Here is a 17,642-nt window from a genome sequence, read left to right on the forward strand (position 1 = left end):
CTCAATCTCTGTAAGCCTCAGTGGCTTCATCTGTAAAATGGAGATAGTACGACTGGTACTACCTACCTCATACAAATATGGATGGGAATTAAGTTAAAATATACACAAAGGGATTTGTAACTGTAAAGCAATTTATAACCTAGATTGTGAATAGTAGTGAAGTTACCTTGTTTTTTTGGGTTTTTTTTTTTGGTAACTCAGTCCCTTTTCAGAAAGGTTGGACAGTTTATAATACTATCACCAATATCACCAATTGCCTTTAATTAACTTTATGAAGATACATGTGTATATATGCATGTATCTATGTATCTCATTTGGTCTTCATCATAATGCTATGGAGTGAATATCACAAATATTATCATCCTCATTTTACAGATGAGGAAAATGAGATTTAAAGCTGAGCAATATCAGAGGTGTGTGATTTGACCCCAGGTCTTCCAAGTGTAGCACATTTTCCATTATACCATCCTGTCAGAAGAGATAAAAAACTAACCAGCTAGAACTTGCACCATATGTCATATCATTAAAATTACAGTTACACTGAAAAATACCCTATTGTAACTTTCATGTGACTGTGCATTAAAAACCCTATTGTAACTTTCATGTGACTGTGCATTAAAAACTAGAAACAAAGAAGGTCTTAAAATGAACAAAGGAAATTTTAGAAAAAACAAATTGGCCAGAACTTTCCCAAAAATTTTAAGTTAAATAAGCAAAAGATTACAAGATTTCCTTTAGTATAAATTTAAACTACTTAGAAGGAAAATGCTTTCATATATTAACAAATTACTAGCCCAATTTACATAGTCCCCTATTCGCAGCACCAGTTCTGGGTTCCTACATGGAAAGATTTGCTATAGTCATCAAATCACAGAACCCGAGAATGTGTGTTTAAGTGCTTAATGTGCTTCATCACAAACACACACATATGTATACACATGTATATTGCTACATATATTATTACAAGTAAATCTTAATACATATTAGAAACAGATCATTTAAAACAATTTCCTTCCTGCCTTTGTCCCACCCCCCACATCCCCACCCCGACACTCAATAACCCTCTCCCAAAAAAAAGACATGCACAAAACAAGACACTTCTTGATAAGCCTCTAATGTATGCCAAGCCTAACTCTCCATTCTCTTCCTTCTGTGCCCATTTCCTTTAGAGTTAGAAAAGTCTGTGAAATAAATTAGTCCATACACATGAAGTTCAAGTTGCCTCATCATTACTGGTATTGCTACAGTTCTGATGAAAACTTCAACATTCAAGCATGGGCTCAAAGAAGAGATATAAGAAGATACCTCCAAAGATACCTCTTTTGCAGAGGGGAAAGGTCCACAGATGTGGAACACTGCATTTATTTTCAGACTTTTAAAAATGTATACATAGGTCTTCCTGTTTCTTCCTCTTTTTTCATATTTTTCCTTAAAAAATATTTGTTGTATGAGATGACTTTCTGGGAAATGGAGGGAGAAGAATACTGGGAGAATTTTTGGCAATATAAAAATGAAAGATCAATAAAAGTTTACTTTAAGAAAGGGTTCAGTATTACGGGCTGTTCTCCATGCCCTTCAAGTTGTACTTACCCTAACATTTCAGCTGACATCTTTAATTGGGGCTGCCCACTGATAATAACAAAGTCCACAGAGAACTACTCTGTTCACATGTCTTCCTGCCAACTGTTATCCATAAACTTTTCCTTCTACCAAACCAAAGACAAAAAAACCGAAGGGCCAAGCTACCAGGTGCCTAGGGGACTAAAGATGGGAGTATTGCAAGAGCCTAAAATAGGAAGAGAGTTTAAATCACAAGTTCTTAACCTAGGGTCTAAAAATTAGTCTTTTTTATATTTTGAAAACTATTTCAATGTAATTTTGTAATCACATGTAATTTATTTTATGAATTTATAAATATTATTCTGAAAAGGGATCAACAGACTTTACCAGGCTGCCAAATGGGCAGGTTAAAAGCTCCCGATTTAAAGCAAAAGCCTTCCTAGCTGGCTAAAGTTGGAACTGTGTTTTCTTTTGGTGGTGGATAAGAACCTGAAGCTGTGATTTTTTCAGTGGAGTGGAACACTCAATGTAGCAACTCCTTCCATGAAAACCAATTAGCAATTCATTTATAGCTGAAAGTATTGGAAAGCTTCCAAAGGTATAAGATGTGAAACCAGGTCTTGCCAATTCTAAGGCCTTCTATCCACTTGACTTAGTATTTTGTAAAACTTAAGAATCAACCTTATTTTGCTTTATTGTCATACACAAATATTTTCATTGTGATGTCACATATTTGAAGGTATTTTGTATATGATTGTATGTAAACAGTTTTAATTACAAATATCAATGTTTGAAATATACTAAAAGGCAATTTTAAAACTGTCTCTGATTCTGATAGTGACTTACCATCATTTTCTTTTGGCATTGAAAAGCACTAAAATCCTGTGGCCTATATCTTTTATGAGCTCCATCTTCATTATTAACAAGAAATTCACCAATGGGCACTGTCCCTGTACACCATTCAAGGACACCGCTTCGCTGAGAAAGCGGAACCACCTACAGTTGTAGAAAAGATATTTTTTACATGTGGTGAGACATTATTAGAAATAAGTAGCATAATTAAAGTTCAGGTTCCCTGTGTGGAGCATTCTGTAGAAGCTTTGTAGACTTTGGCAAAAATGATAACAGTGATAAGTTTGCAAAACTAGCCAACACAGTGATAATGTCTGTGTGTACAAGTTCCCTGCTATATAAGATGAAGAGTGGTACGGTAGGAGAAGTGCTGGCTCTGAGGTCAGAGAACTGAGGTTCAAAACCTACTTTGAATGCATATTATTTGTAATGACCTTGAGCAAATTAATTAAACTGCCTGGGCCTCAGTTTTCTCAACTGTTTAATAAAGGTGTTAGACTAAATGGCCTCTGACTGCCACTAACTCTAGAGCTCTGATCTGAGGATCTTATAAAAACTATAATGAAGCAGTAATCAGTAAAACTATTTGGTGCTGATGAAAAAAAAAAGAAAAGGAGATCAGTGGAACAGACTAAATAAATGAGAAAGGAAAGCAATCAAAAAGTAGATCAGTGTTTGACAAATGTAAGAACATGAATTACTAGGGAAGGATTTCCTTTTTGACAATAACTGCCAGAAAGATTGGAAAAGAGCATGACAAAAATTAAGTTTGAAACAATATTTTACCTCATACCCTACAATAAATTTAAAATGAATTCAGGATCAGAAAACAGTCTCAGGAAAAAAAAACAGAGTTGAATGAAAGTATCTTTCACAACTTTGGCCAGGAAGGGAATTCTTATTCAAACAATGGATAGAAGAAACTACAGAAAGCAAAAGCCCAGTTTCTATTATGTAAAATTTAAAAAGCATTCATATGAAGCATTAATGAAAGCAGATGAAGAGAAGCTGTTAAATGGGGAAAATATCTGCATAAAATATCATGGACAAAAGTTTGATATCCAAAACATAAAAAGAAATGCCAAATCTGTGACACCAACATTCATTCCCCCCTAAACAGCCAAGAAGAACAGAGTATCCATAAGGGATGGCCAACAGTATGAAAAGCTACAGAGACCAAGGTGAGATGAGTAATGAGAAAACATGAACAGATAAAATCAATAGTTTATAAATAAAATGGTACATCTGCTTTGAGGATATGGGTGAAATGAGAGTAGAGGGTGATAAATCAAATTATTTTCTCTTAATGATTAACCATTTCTATCTTCAGTGATTAATTTTTAAAAAGTCAAAGGAATCTATATTATGTGAAAATGACATCTAGCATACATGTTATGGAAAAGTATCAGCAGCAAAAAACTTTTACCTTATATGTGCAAATGGTCAATTTTCTCTTTCTCGTATCAGTATTTCTCTGGAGTAACATATTACACATTTGGAAAACTTGCTGCATCACTGCATCTTGACGCAGGTCATCTCTACCCTTTAGAAAAAACAAGCATACATATTATGAAGTATAGCTTATTTTGTTTTCAGCAAGGGAACAGAAAAATGATGTTCCTTATAAGAGAGAAGATGAAAAAATTGGCCTGAGTTCTTCAAGTAATTGACATTGAATGTCCTGTCTTGTCCCTCCTAGATTGCCTTTGGTTTATTTTTGCATATTAACTGCAAATATTATTTAATTATCTGTTGACTCTACTGACAGAATGTAAACACTTTAAGAACAGGAACTGCTTGGTTTTCATCTTTCAATCTTTAGCATCTAGCACCAGTGCATGGCACACTGTAGGCACTTAAATCACTTATTCCCATTAGAAATCCTTTCTCCCCTTCCACATAAACAAAAACAAATAAGCAAAGGATTGGGAAGAAGAATCACTCCAAGTACTATGAGTTTTGTGTCATGAACTTGAAAATACTGATAGATCATGGCATGCTTATTAAATCTGTGGATGACCCAAATCTGAAAAGGTTAGTTTGATGAAAGAATCCAAACTGCAAAAGACTTTAACAAGCTAAACAATGGGCAGATTCTAATAAGAAGAAATAACACTGCTCAAGGTAAAGTACTTCACTTGAGCTTAAAAACAATCAATTGCACAAGTTGAAGATGGGGAATGGGTAGGCAACAATTCATGTGAGAAGGACCTGGGGCCTGTTAAATGAACTATAAACTTAATACAAAGCAGTAGGTGACATGGCAGGCAAAAAAATGAATCTGAGAAAACAGGAAATCAAGTGGGTACCCACTGATTAGGGAATAGCAAACAAGCTGCAGCAGATCAACATGACAGCATTTACTGTGCCATCAGAAACACAATTGAGAGGAGCTTGGGAAGATGAGCTGCTGCAGCGAGCAACAAAACGAGGGCAACATTCATTGTTACTACAGTAGTATGACACAGACACTGAGAGGCAGCCAGCCCTGATGAATTTTTAGGACCAATTCTAGCCCAGGGGAATGGGCAATGAAGAATACTTCTCAGGCACAGGACTGTAGATCTAGAACTGGAAAAGACCTCCAAGGTCTCCAGTCCAATATTTTTTAGTCTAATAGATTTTTTCAGAGGGCCCTCCTGAGATCCAAGGAGGTTGCCTTATATGCAGGTAAACAGCCACAGGTGGGGCACCTGAACCCAAGGCCTCTTACGACAGAACCAGCACTCCTTCCAAAGTGCCACAGGGCTTTCTGTGTGGAATTCTGTACATAACATCAGATATTCTCAATGTGTTAATTTTGCTTAATTTTTTCCCCTGTGTTGTAAAGGAGGGTTCACTGGCAAGAGGTTGTATAAAGTAAAAAGTGACTGAAGTAAAAACAAAAGGCATCAAAACTTAAAAAAAAAAAACAAACTAATGCAACCTTGGGCTATGTTAACAGAACTGTTCCAAATGAGAGCAATGAAAGTTCCACACCAGGAATATTGTTTCCATTTTGCAATACAACCCTTTAGGAAGAACATTAACAACCTGGAAAGTGTCCAGAAGAACAACTAAGATGATGAAGAGATTCAAAAGCGATCTTCTTATTTATATCATATGGACTTGTTGATAACATCCTCCACAGCCTCCCTTTTTTCCCCTTCTTTCCCCCCTTCCCAGTCCTTCTTTGTTTCCTGTACTGGTTCCTTTTCCTAGCCCTGTGTGTAAGTATCTCCACAAGTGTCCTTTGACCTTTTCTCTCTACTCTTTTCCTTAGTAATCCTTATCCTAAACACCTGGCTTTAATTATTACTTCTACTAAGATCACTTCTAAATCTTTATCTCTATCCCCAGCTTCTCAGTCCTGTGCTTTCAAATTACTGCTAGACTAAATATTCACATTAGATGTCTTCCTAGTATCAAACTTACTATGTCTAAAGCTGAATTCATCATATTTCTTCCAAACCGGAATCTCCTCCTACTTTCCTTATTTCTTTTGATGTCATAACCACTCTCGAATAGCCTAGACTAAATCATGTAGTCACGTGTGACGGGTTGATATTCAATTAAAATAAGGAAAACTTTCCTAATATAATTATAAAAGCCCCAAAGTGGAATGGACTGCTAGGAAAGAATATGAAGTTTCTAAAAGAAAAGCTAGACAACCTCTTGTCCTAGGGATTCATTTTTAGGTATAGGTTGGGCTAGATGATCTCTGAGGTCCCTTCCCAACACTAGGATGCTGTAATAATGTAGAAATCAAAGAATCTACCTTGACAAGCTGTCTCCTCTCTCTGCCATCTGACCCTACACAATCTATTATTTTAGGTAGATTCAGGCCTCCTGCTAAACGAAACTCTTGCTTGAATGACTGTATAGTCACCAGATTTTCATATTCCCCTGTAGGGTCAACCTAGAAAGATTCAAACAGAAGAGTGAGAGATCAGATTCACAATATTAATAAACCAAAAAATGAGGTATCTGTTACCAGTAAAAAAAATTTTGGTTTTAACATCAAACAAGGAAAGAAGCGTCATTTGGCTGCATTAAATACTGGTTGCTAAGGATAACTTGGATAGCCACTGTCCTGTCTTACCTGATTATGAGAGTTAGAATAGGAGAATTTTAATTAGTTACAAAGATAAAAAGTCTACTTAGATCACTAAAAAGTACCCTCCAATTGAAGTCTATGTATAATCCAGTGTTGTTATTTTTCACTCATTATAGTTTTAGTCTGTTTTTAACAGAAAAACAGGAGCTCAATTGTTTTTTAAAGGGAAAAACCATGGCAAAATAAGGCTAGAGAAATGCTACAAGGAAAGTAGGGGAATTTTCTAAGTCAGTACTATTAAATTTTGCTTTTTCCGAGTAAGCATCAAGCTGGATAACATAGTTGGAATAGCTGGGAACATATTAGTTAGTGATTAGTTAAGAGTACTTAAAATGTTGCCAAAGGTTCAAACCAACTAATAATCTCAGAGACAGGGAAGTTAAGAGTTTGTACAGTTGTACACTAAAACAGGGCAACTTATCTTCCACTTCCAACATTCTGAGTTACCAAAGTAACAGGTTATCATTCTGATGACCTGGCACCCAGAGGACTACGCAAGAGGATTTTTATCCCTGAATGTCCAGTCATAGTACAGTTGAACATCAATCTGTCCATAAGCACAAGTTATTCAAAACCATTTACTTTTATTATAAGTTTTATCCCTATTTGGGACTATTAGTTTATTGTTTGAGGGTTTTATTACTTAGAGATATGCTGTATACCATGAGGGCTCACTAACAGTTTCTGAAAACATGAACAAAACTATTTAAAAGGAAGTTCCTTAGAAAATCTGAAACTAAGCCTGCTACTGGTACAGGGGATTTTAAATTCCTATCATCAGTTAAGGAACAAGCCACACAGTTTCCCTTCATGAAATCAAGAGGATGAGTAGAGTTGAAAGAATAAAATGGAAGAAAACACCTTGAAATACTTTAAAATATTGTAAGGTAAAGAGCAATTAAAAAACACTTTAAAACAACCCAAATTTAGGCCAAAATTATTTGAAAGAGAAATAATTAACATTACATACAGCTCTAATTACCTTAATTTCCATGGTGGGAACAACAACGTCGTCTAAGTTCTTTAGTCTAGTAATGAGCTGGTGTGCAGGAATATTTATACCTTCTGTATTTAAAATAAAGGATATTTTTAGTGAGAACTATCTATATGACGCATTAATAACTTGAGAAGTGAGACTGCAGGCAAGCCAAGAATAGCAGATGTGTTCCAGTGGCCCCCCAATTCTGTATAGGGTAATCCTTGACCACAATCTCTATTAGGCCAAAACCTGAATGGATGGAGCACTGGCCCTGGCCTTATCCCTGACCTGGAGCTCCAAGGTTATACAGATGATCTGGATCTAATGATTATAGTAGATATTATGGTCCTCAGCTGACATTGATGCGATTCTAGCTGTCAACTGTTTCTCACCCTAACCTCCCTCCCCATCTTTTAATTAGGTTAGCATCCACCTGAGTACAAGCTATAACCTCTAGACAATAAGCACAAACAGCAATATTTGTGCATACTTTGGGCATATGCACTATTTCAATAATGCAATAGTGGAAAGAGTACATCAATATTGTGGGCATAACCCATATGCTATGGCAATGTCTTATGACAAAGAGAAGTGGCAGTGAACCTATATATCATTAAGGAAATCCCATCTATATACCCAACCTTGTATTAGGGAAAACCGTAATGTTTTGGATAAACTGGAAGAAATTAGATAAATTGGAAATCTTTTAACAGTTAAAGAGGAATAACATTTGGGCAAAAGAGATTAATTTATAAAGAAAATAAAAATGATAAGCTTGTAAACACAGATTATATAACCAAACAATAGTCTACAAATGTTTAGAAAATAGTATTGAAGAAGATGGATTGTGTTAATGTTTAAAAGTTTAGCAATGATGCTAAACTTTTAGAAAAAGGATGAGGCTTTTTTTCCCCAACTTAGTCACAGTGCCTGGCACATAGTAGGTGCTTAATAAAAGTTGAATGACTGACTGGGTGAACCTGTAATTATATTTTTTGATATTTGATTTCTAAAAAAGTTCTCATTTAAATACTAACAGAATTTGTTAATCAGAATACTGGCAACCTTCAATTTTTCAATAACTGATTATATTAGTTTATATATTATCTAGGTCTTTTGCTTCTTTCCTATCTCTGATTTATTCCAATACACATGAATATTTGTACCAGAACAATACTGGGAGAAAAAAAAAGATTAGACACAATGATTCTATTTTGCTAGTTACTAGACCTATTAAAAAACTCTTAAACATGCTGCCCACCTCTTGAGAGGAAGATGATGGACCAAGTATAGATTAAGAAATAATTTCTTTGGACATGGCCAAAGTGGGAATTTGTTTTGCTTGATCATACATGGTTGTAACAGGGCTTTGCTTTTCTTACCTTCTCAATGAGGAGAGAAAAAACTAGAAAGTGCACAGGACAGTTAAATTTGTAGCATATGAACATATTGTTCTGTTATCTATATTTTTCAATTATTAAGGCCTTCTTTATTTCCCATTACCATGGATAACTAAAGTTGACTGTATTTGATTTTTAACATTTGCATGCTTGTGCATACTATTAACATATAACTGCAGAAAAAATTGTTACCATATCAATAGTCTTTTGAATACATACTTCTCTGAGTCTTCCATGGACTGGCATCCATATTTGCTAATGTGATATAAGCATCACAAAGTAACTCCACATTTCTGACCATCTTAGCTCTTCCATTTTTGATAATACTTATTATGTTGTTTGCAGCCTCCATTCGATCCTAAATTTAAAAAAAAAATGACTGTTATAGTGGAAACATACATAGCTAGTCATCCAGAACTACACAAAAAACACAGAAGCAAAACAGAGAAAAATCTCAAGTGTAGCTCTTCACCTACAACCATCATAATTCCTCAGACACAAAAACATGTACCAAAAATAAGATACCAAAAAAAAAAAAATAATCTACAGGTAAATAATAAAGACCACACACACACACACACACACACACACACACACACACACACACACACACACACACACACTATTTGAAAATTGAATATTCACAATGACTATTTCCTCAAAATTGTCAAAGGTACCAGTTCGGCAATAACAAGAAATCTAATTATAGCAAACTAATACATTATATACAATTTTATGGTAAGAAAAAAGAAAAATAATGGGAAAATGTATTTATCTTATGAAGTTAAAGAGTGATGAATTCATGTCCTCCCAAAGTGGGAGGGGGAGAATATTACTTATGAAAACAATTTGAGCACTATCTCAACTTCAACTACTGCTTTCTAATTTTTAAATCTTATAAGAGAAGACTTTTTTGCATAGGAATATGAAGAGGACACTGAGAAATGAAAATGAAGCTAAGGCAAAAGGCAACAATAAATTTTTTTTTAAAAAAAAGAAAGGACAATCTTGCTTTAGATATAATACTGACTTTGCTATCTGTCGTACTCCAACACAAATAAATAAATGTTATGTTATAAAAAGTCTCAGTACCTTGGAGATATGGTCCAAAAATATCTGATTATATAAATGAATAAAAATTTCCAGCTACATACCTCATCAAGCTGAGAAATTTGCTTTGGCGCGTTTTTCGTTATTCTGCTTCTTATTGATGCTTCTGGTTTGGTTAGAAGCTCATCCTTATTTGCATTTGCTAAGGCTAGTATAATAAACAAAGTGTGATGGGGGTGATCCAGTGAAATTCTAGCGATGAGCTGTTGGAAAGGCAAGTATAATTAGTTATCAAGGGGTAAAATGAATAAACTGAAATATAAGTTTCAAACAAACTGAAACATAAGTTTCAAATACACTGAAAAATAATCTTCAAATTTATGGAAGAATTGTGGAAGAAAGTAGACTTTCGCTTTATTAAATGATGTCCCATGGGGATGAGGGGAGTGAAACTGCAAGGCACTGTCCAAAAAAAAATAGGGGGCAGAGGTACTGAAAAGGACCAATAAATCTAATTTCTGCCCTTATGGAAAAATATAGATAGGGCTAAATATATTGTATATTTTCTTCTCTTGGGGTTATAATACATAGTCTAACCACACTGGAAAAACAGCTTCTAATGTAGTATAAAGAAAGTCATTTATTCTCTATTAAGTTGATATGATAAGAAAGGAAATGCTTTTGGCTTCAGGCATTAAAAATTATTACATTATTCAGAACTTCATGAAATCCCAGGCCTCCCACCATCTTGGTTCCCATTCTAGCAGCCAGCTGGTACATGAGAGGCAGAAACTTGTATGAGGGAATCTTCACTCCGTCTTTCTGTTTTAGAAAAAAATCAGAAATCGTTAATTAAAAAAAATCCTGTCAACTTTCAACCCATACATTATTCTAAAGACATTCAAAACTGATTTAAAATATTACATACTTATGTTATACGTATGTAATATTTTATTTTTAACATACGTTTGCACTGTGAGTAATAATAATGATTAATAGTAGCCTGACTCCTCTTCCTTGCTTCATCCTATTCTAGGCCCTTTGACAGAGAGGGTCTAGGCACACTGCTATAATATGCCTGATGACTGCTATATCCGTGTTGGTCCTAAAGTCATAAATTAAAATGGATTAAGAATCATCAGAATTTTGGGCACCACTTGCTCTGAAGCTATATTAAATAAGCATGGGTCAAAGGAAGACTACAAAAAAGGCAACCATAGAACAGAATGGAGCTATTAATTTTCTTCTATTTTCTAGTAAAAATAGCATGTCATTATCAAGTTACAATAGAATAGAAATCTGAGTCTATTTTGAATCTGATTGTTCTTCTTTCCCATGAAAATTTTCCATTTCTTTAAGACCTTTTGATCTTAAAGGAGATTTACAATGTAAACATTTTAAAATTAAAAAGGGGAAATTGTTACTAAAAGCGAAGAATTTCAACAAAATCTTAAATTGCCTTCAACATGATTTTCAAGGATAATGACAATTGATTTTTCTATCATAAATCTTTAAGGAAAATGCACCTTCCAAGGCCACGGAAGAGAATAAAAGCCCTCCTATGGAGATGGCAGTGGGATTTGGGCGAACAGGGAAGACGACATAGAATTCTCTCTTCTCTACACAAAAATCACACCATTACCATGATCTACAAGCATTTATTAAGAGTCTACTATATACCACACAGTTTGTTAAATTATTTAGAAAACAAATATAGACATGGTCCAAACCTACCTTGTTCTCCAACCTCTGGTCTTAAGGGCTGAAAAAGATAAACTTACCTTCATCATGCTATTGACCCCAGAAACTGCAGAGTTTTCAAGCCAAAGGGAACAAAGTCGAAATATCCACATATCATGTTCTTCTCCACTAAGTAAACAGCTGATGTAGTTCTCAACTGCCTTACACAAGAAGCGTTTACGATCCTCTCTCAATGCACGGATTGCACACTCATCCAGCTCAAGCTCTCTCTGAACCTTCACTGTATACCTAATATTGCAGAATTAAAGTAAAACCAATAAATCAACTACATTTACAAAATCTCAACAGGACTAATGTACTTATTAAGAAGATCAGAGAGGTGGAAAAGACTTTAGGAATTATCTATCTCCCTCTTTTAACAGATAAGAAAACTGAGGCCCAGAGAGGAGACTTGTCCAGTCAAGTCACAAGGTAGTTAAATAGTAAAGGTGGATTCAAGCCTAGTTAAGTCATCTATGAGCTAGGGCTCTTACCATAACATCACTATTACAGTTACCAGAGTTTATGTCTTATCCTTTACTAAACTCTAAGCTCCATAAAGGCCCAGCTTGTGTCTTATCTACAACATGATTCATTCCCTACTGACTAGCACAAAGTTCTACAGAGAACAGGCACTGAACAGAAATATTTGTGGAATGAACATACGAACTACCAAAGTCATAAATAATCAATACAAATAGATATAAAAATGTATTATTATGTGGATTATTAATGTTGAGAACTCAACATCTTAAACACTTTACCACCCTGAATAATAGATGCAAATGAAGACAGCCTAACCAAGTGATCTACTTTTCTTGATTCTGTATTTCTTTAACTAGGCATAGAGAATTGGATTTGGTTACATTAATATAACTTATTTGTATTTTGCTTCATATTTTTCAGTCATAAAACAAATCATAGCTTACCAGAAATAGCACTCAGATTGCAAAATATGTTTACAATGGAGCCCACAGACATCAAAAATTAAATTCTCCAAATTAAAGAATAGTCATGATAAACCATCTCACCAAAACAAATCCAAGTACTAGAATGAGGATTATAAGATTCCAGAGATAAGAGGGCTAGAAGTCATTTTGCCCAAACTCTTCACTTTACAAAAGAAAATTAGGGGAAATGAAGTTGGAAGTTCAAAATTGACAGAGTTGAGTTGAGACTTGAACCAGATCTTCTACCTTAAATACAATGTTCTTTTCCAAAATAGCACATTGCTTCTTGAAAACAAATCATCACGAAGAAAACAAATACATCTTTTCCACAAACATATCCTCATTCAGCAGTCTGGTTAACATAAAACTATCAAGCTGTTGTGTTCCTCTTTATTCAATTATTATTACCTGTTTGTCTGGACTTTGTGTTCCCTAAGAAGGCCCACTTCCTGTTTAGCCTTATTCAACAGAGCTTGTTTATTTTCAAATTCTGATGATTTCATATAGTTTTCAATTCTTTGATACTGAATATCTGAAAAACGTGCCAATGATAGGAAAGCCTTCATCTTTCCACTCCTAAGTTTATCACTGCACGCTCCATCAAAACTGCCAGCAACTTCTACTGCCTAAAAGAAATATCAATTAACATCTATAAATATGTATACAGATAATGATGTGTTTAGTAAAAAAGATCACTCAGTAAATCAAAGCTATTCACATTTTAGTTAAATGTACTGAACTATGAGGAACATAGCAATTTTTATGTAGAGATGTAGAAAGTTGACAAAGCACTTTCTCCACAGAAATTCCATTAGGAAAGTAGTATAAATGTAATCTTTACTTTACAGAAAACTGAAGTTCAGAGAAATTACATGGCTTCCTATGGATTATCTAAAGTGTCCAAAATGGGACCTAAACCAGAGTTCCTAACTCCCAAATCTAGTACCAATCTACCTTCATACACAAAGCACAGTATTTTCTGGTCTTTCTAGGAGCAAATATGTGAGACACTTTATTTACATGTGCAGAATTAGCAATGTACATATTAATTACAAGCTATGTAAAGACCAAATTTTGTGTAAATTCTAAAGATAGAACACGTACTGTGAAATCTACACAATTAAGTGTTTACTGCAGGGCTGCTGATATTCTGCTTCAAAAATCTGCAAAGTGGGTTAGACAAAATGAAAAGGCAGAAATTTGGATGGGGCTAAAATTTTTAGGTTTCCAGACACCTATGGATGAAAAAGAGAGACTAAACAACTCTCTCACACTCACCTACTGTTTTGTAAATAAATAAGTAGGAGAAATAACTAGGAAATTACCCAGATGGAAATGAGGGAAAAACAGGCAGGTGTATATTCTAAAGGCTTCAAACTCTCCCTGGATACCTCTGAAAACAGGTATCTGCTGATAACAGACCATTTGTGTTTTAATGGAAAAAAGCAGCCCTATTTATGAGGGTTATACAGATCTATTCTAAAATTGTACTGAATTTAGACCAAAAACTACAGCACTTGGGAAAATTAGGCTTTCTCATCAAAACTATTTTAAAACTCTTACCTTTTCTAGGTATGTCTGCATAATGACTGTGGGATTTTCTAGGCAAGTTTCTGCCAACCAGTTTCCACACACTCTCAAACATTCTGTGTATATCAGTTTCAGACTTGGGTCATTCTATACAACAGAAGGAAATTTTTAGAAAATGGAGCCAATTAGCATATGTATTCAAAAGGACATACTAAAATAATGGATTTAAAAATTACTCTCCTTCACCACCACAAGTAATATGAAAAAAAATGCCACCCTAGTTAAGGATTCTTAATGCAGTTCAACTCAATAAACACTTATTGGGCACCTATTCCATCAGGCACTGTGGAGAATATAGATATGAATAAAGTACAGTTATTAACATCAATGAATCTGTAATCTAGTAGGAGAAATAAAACATACACACAAACAATAACAATTATAATTTAGTAAGGACAGCCACAAAATGGTATGAGAGCTGAGATGGAAAATAAATTTTTTTTTGGCTAAGAGAATCAAGGAAATCTTTAAGAGCACCTGAATTGAGCTTTAAAAGGCAGGAAGGAGTTCAACAGATGGACATGAGAGGAGGATAGAAGGGAGTACAAGGTCAGGAGACTGTAAAAGAAAAGGCACTGAAATGGAAAAAGAAGATTAGAGAATGGGAAATAAACTACTTTTTTGCAATGTAAAGTACCTGAATAAGACTGATTAAGATCAGGCAGAAGGCTCACTCAAGATTAGAAGAGTAGGAAGAAATTCTCCCCAACAGCTACTCCACAAAGTCCTAGAATGCACATAAGACCAAGTTTTGATCAGGAAATTCAGGGGAAAAAAAAAACATAGTGAGTCATCTTTTAGTCCAGGTTAGCATAGGGAGATAGAAAAAGAAATGGGCAGACACTGGGGACAGAGTATAGCCAAGAATGGCTTCCTGGAGCATCCTAACATGGACTGAACAAGACACTTATCTATAGCCATGCACAAGGACAAGAAGAAACCAAGTGCCAGCTAGCATCTATCACTCCCCATCCACTGCCAAGTCACAGATACAACACAGATCAGGGGATGCCAGTTCAGGGCAAAGAGTAATTAGTTTCAGGCCCTGGACTGTGTAATGAGATAAACAAGGTCAAAAGTGGAGTACAGGTGTGTGGCTCTGTCTCCAGGAAGCAGGAAGCAGAGCAGTGTCTCAAAGCTAGCCTCCAAAAAAAAAAGCTAATCCTCAATTTAGTCTGAAGTGTGGCTCAGAATGATAAGGGCAAGAATCACAGACCTGGGGGAGCCTGTAGTTCTGTTATACTGAACCTACAGAGCTTTCCAAATTGATGATAGTGTTTGCATCTAGAAGGAGTCTGCAGGAACTTCAAACAGAGAAACAGCAACAGCTGTGTTGCTCAACCTCAAACCCAGATCAGAAACTTGCAGAGTTCAAACCAGGAATTCACTTCACTTTGGATCAAACCATTTTAAGAGCAATGAAAAGCCTGAAATATCCTTGAGATACTGGAATGATACTCCAATTCAATACCCCAAGAAAGCAGCAAAAGGGCCCAAAGGACCCAAAACGGGACCAAGTCAAGAACACTGACTTCTTGAAATGCATAGAACCTGGTTCTAATACAGAGAAGAATGAGCAAGCAAAAAAGAATTCCTCCATAAACAGCTAACATAGTAACAAGGTTCTCAAGACACAAACCAGCAGACAATGGCTCCAAAACATCTACAAACAGAACTTCAAAGAAAAACAGAGCTTGGGCACAAGTTCAACTAGAATCCCCAGAAGAGATGAAGTAAAAGTTTTTTTTAAAAAAAGAGTTTAAAAAAGTTATTAATGCATAGAATGAGAACATCAGAAGAAAAAATGGAAAATCACTGAGAATTATGGAAGAAAGAACTGAAGAGGGAATTAACAGTTTAAAACAAGATGTACAAAAGCTCACCAATATAACAGACTACTTGAAACTTATAATGAACCAAACAGAATTACTCCATGAGATAACAAGAAATATTAAAATAAAGTCAAAAGACTGAAAAAAAAACCACAGAAGAAAGTATAAGATACCTCATAGCTAAAACAACTGACCTGGAAAACAGACCAAGGAAGAGTGAATTTAAGAATCATTGCTTTATTGAAAGCCATGACCAAAACCAAAGGAGATTAGACATCACATTTCAAAAAAAAATGATAAAGGAAAACTGCCCAAAGTTCTTAGAACCAGAAAGCAAAGTAAAAATAGAAAGAATCCACAGGTCAACTCCTGAAAGAAATCCCAAAATGTAAACTCCCAGGAACATCATATTCAATATCGAAAGCTTCCAAAATCTAGGTGAAAAAAATACGGCAAGAACCCAGAAAAAAAAGAATTCAAGGACCAAGTTGTTATAGTCAGAATCACAGAAGATTTGGCAGCCACTATTATAAAAGAGACTTTGGAATATGATATTCCAGAAGGCAAAGGATATAATCTTACCAATCAAAATTAAATTTTGATTAATTGCCCAGTAAAACCACGTATAATCCTACAAGGGGAAAAAAAAATAAACCTTTAATGAGATAGAAGACTTTCAAGCATCCTTGAAGAAAAGATGTGAGCCGAATAGAAACTTAAAGATACAAATGAGGCAAGAGAAACAAAAATGAAAATATGAGCGACAATTACGAGAGACAAAACAAGGATGAATTGTTCACATTCTAATATGGAGAGACAACAGGTGTGTCACTTCAGAACCTTATCTTCAGGAGTCATAGGAGTCTGACAATATTAAGCATCTTCTGCAATGTCAAAAACCCAGTTTTTAAACTCCTAACAGTCAATAAAAAAGGAGCAAACCTGTGAAAAATTTTCATCTAGCTTCTTGATCATTTGTTTTAGAATACTTAGAGCAAGACTCTGTTCCTCTTTAGCCCAGAATACTTGAGCTTCCTCCAGCTGCCATTCAGAGATTCCACATCTGGCTGAAGTATACTGTTTGATTTGAAACATTGCCCTTTCAGGAAGCTGAAATAACAATAGTGACATCTGAATATACATTTTACTGTTAGCTCTTTCTCTCCTATTAATATTGTTTCTCTTTAACATCACCAGTTTTATGACTATTAAAACAACAAGCTTATGGGTTGCTTGAAACATTTTAAGTTTTTATTACCTGTGTGTTTCTGGCAGTCCGGGCCAATATAGATAATTCTACAAGGTGCTTGGTGAGAATATCTTTAATACCTTCCTTTTGTGAAGTCTCAGTTTCTTTTTCCATTAGGGTCTCTAGAATGACTGTACGCAAAGCCATGATAGGTTCTTGGAAACCAAAATCACTATCCTTGAGAAGCAGAGACTGTCTCTGCCACTTCCCATACACCTCAGTGAGTTCTCTATCAGTGATGGATCTGAAAGCATAGAGTTTTAAAGTTCATACAGATAATGAAGCACAAAGGGAAACAAAAACTTATAATCATATGGAAATAAGAACTAAGTAGAAGAAATACA

General features: G+C 35.0%; 1 protein-coding gene across 3 annotated transcripts in view; it reads right to left on the bottom strand.

Annotated features, from left to right (window-relative positions):
* The window catches only part of ATM (ATM serine/threonine kinase), a 118,407-nt gene that overhangs the window by 10,645 nt on the left and 90,120 nt on the right, over nt 1–17,642 (bottom strand). For all 3 annotated transcript variants that reach the window (XM_072611179.1, XM_072611178.1, XM_072611180.1), the window contains exons 46-57: nt 17,308–17,542; nt 16,992–17,159; nt 14,191–14,304; nt 13,036–13,253; nt 11,719–11,926; nt 10,646–10,759; nt 10,042–10,200; nt 9,107–9,245; nt 7,491–7,573; nt 6,170–6,310; nt 3,839–3,955; nt 2,407–2,556 (exon numbers count right to left, since the gene is read on the bottom strand). In XM_072611179.1, the coding sequence (XP_072467280.1) occupies nt 2,407–2,556; nt 3,839–3,955; nt 6,170–6,310; nt 7,491–7,573; nt 9,107–9,245; nt 10,042–10,200; nt 10,646–10,759; nt 11,719–11,926; nt 13,036–13,253; nt 14,191–14,304; nt 16,992–17,159; nt 17,308–17,542 (1,846 nt within the window). The remainder of the gene's footprint in view (nt 1–2,406; nt 2,557–3,838; nt 3,956–6,169; nt 6,311–7,490; nt 7,574–9,106; nt 9,246–10,041; nt 10,201–10,645; nt 10,760–11,718; nt 11,927–13,035; nt 13,254–14,190; nt 14,305–16,991; nt 17,160–17,307; nt 17,543–17,642) is intronic.

The sequence above is a fragment of the Notamacropus eugenii genome, chromosome 5 (assembly GCF_028372415.1).
Source record: "Notamacropus eugenii isolate mMacEug1 chromosome 5, mMacEug1.pri_v2, whole genome shotgun sequence".
Classification (NCBI taxonomy): Eukaryota; Metazoa; Chordata; class Mammalia; order Diprotodontia; family Macropodidae; genus Notamacropus; species Notamacropus eugenii.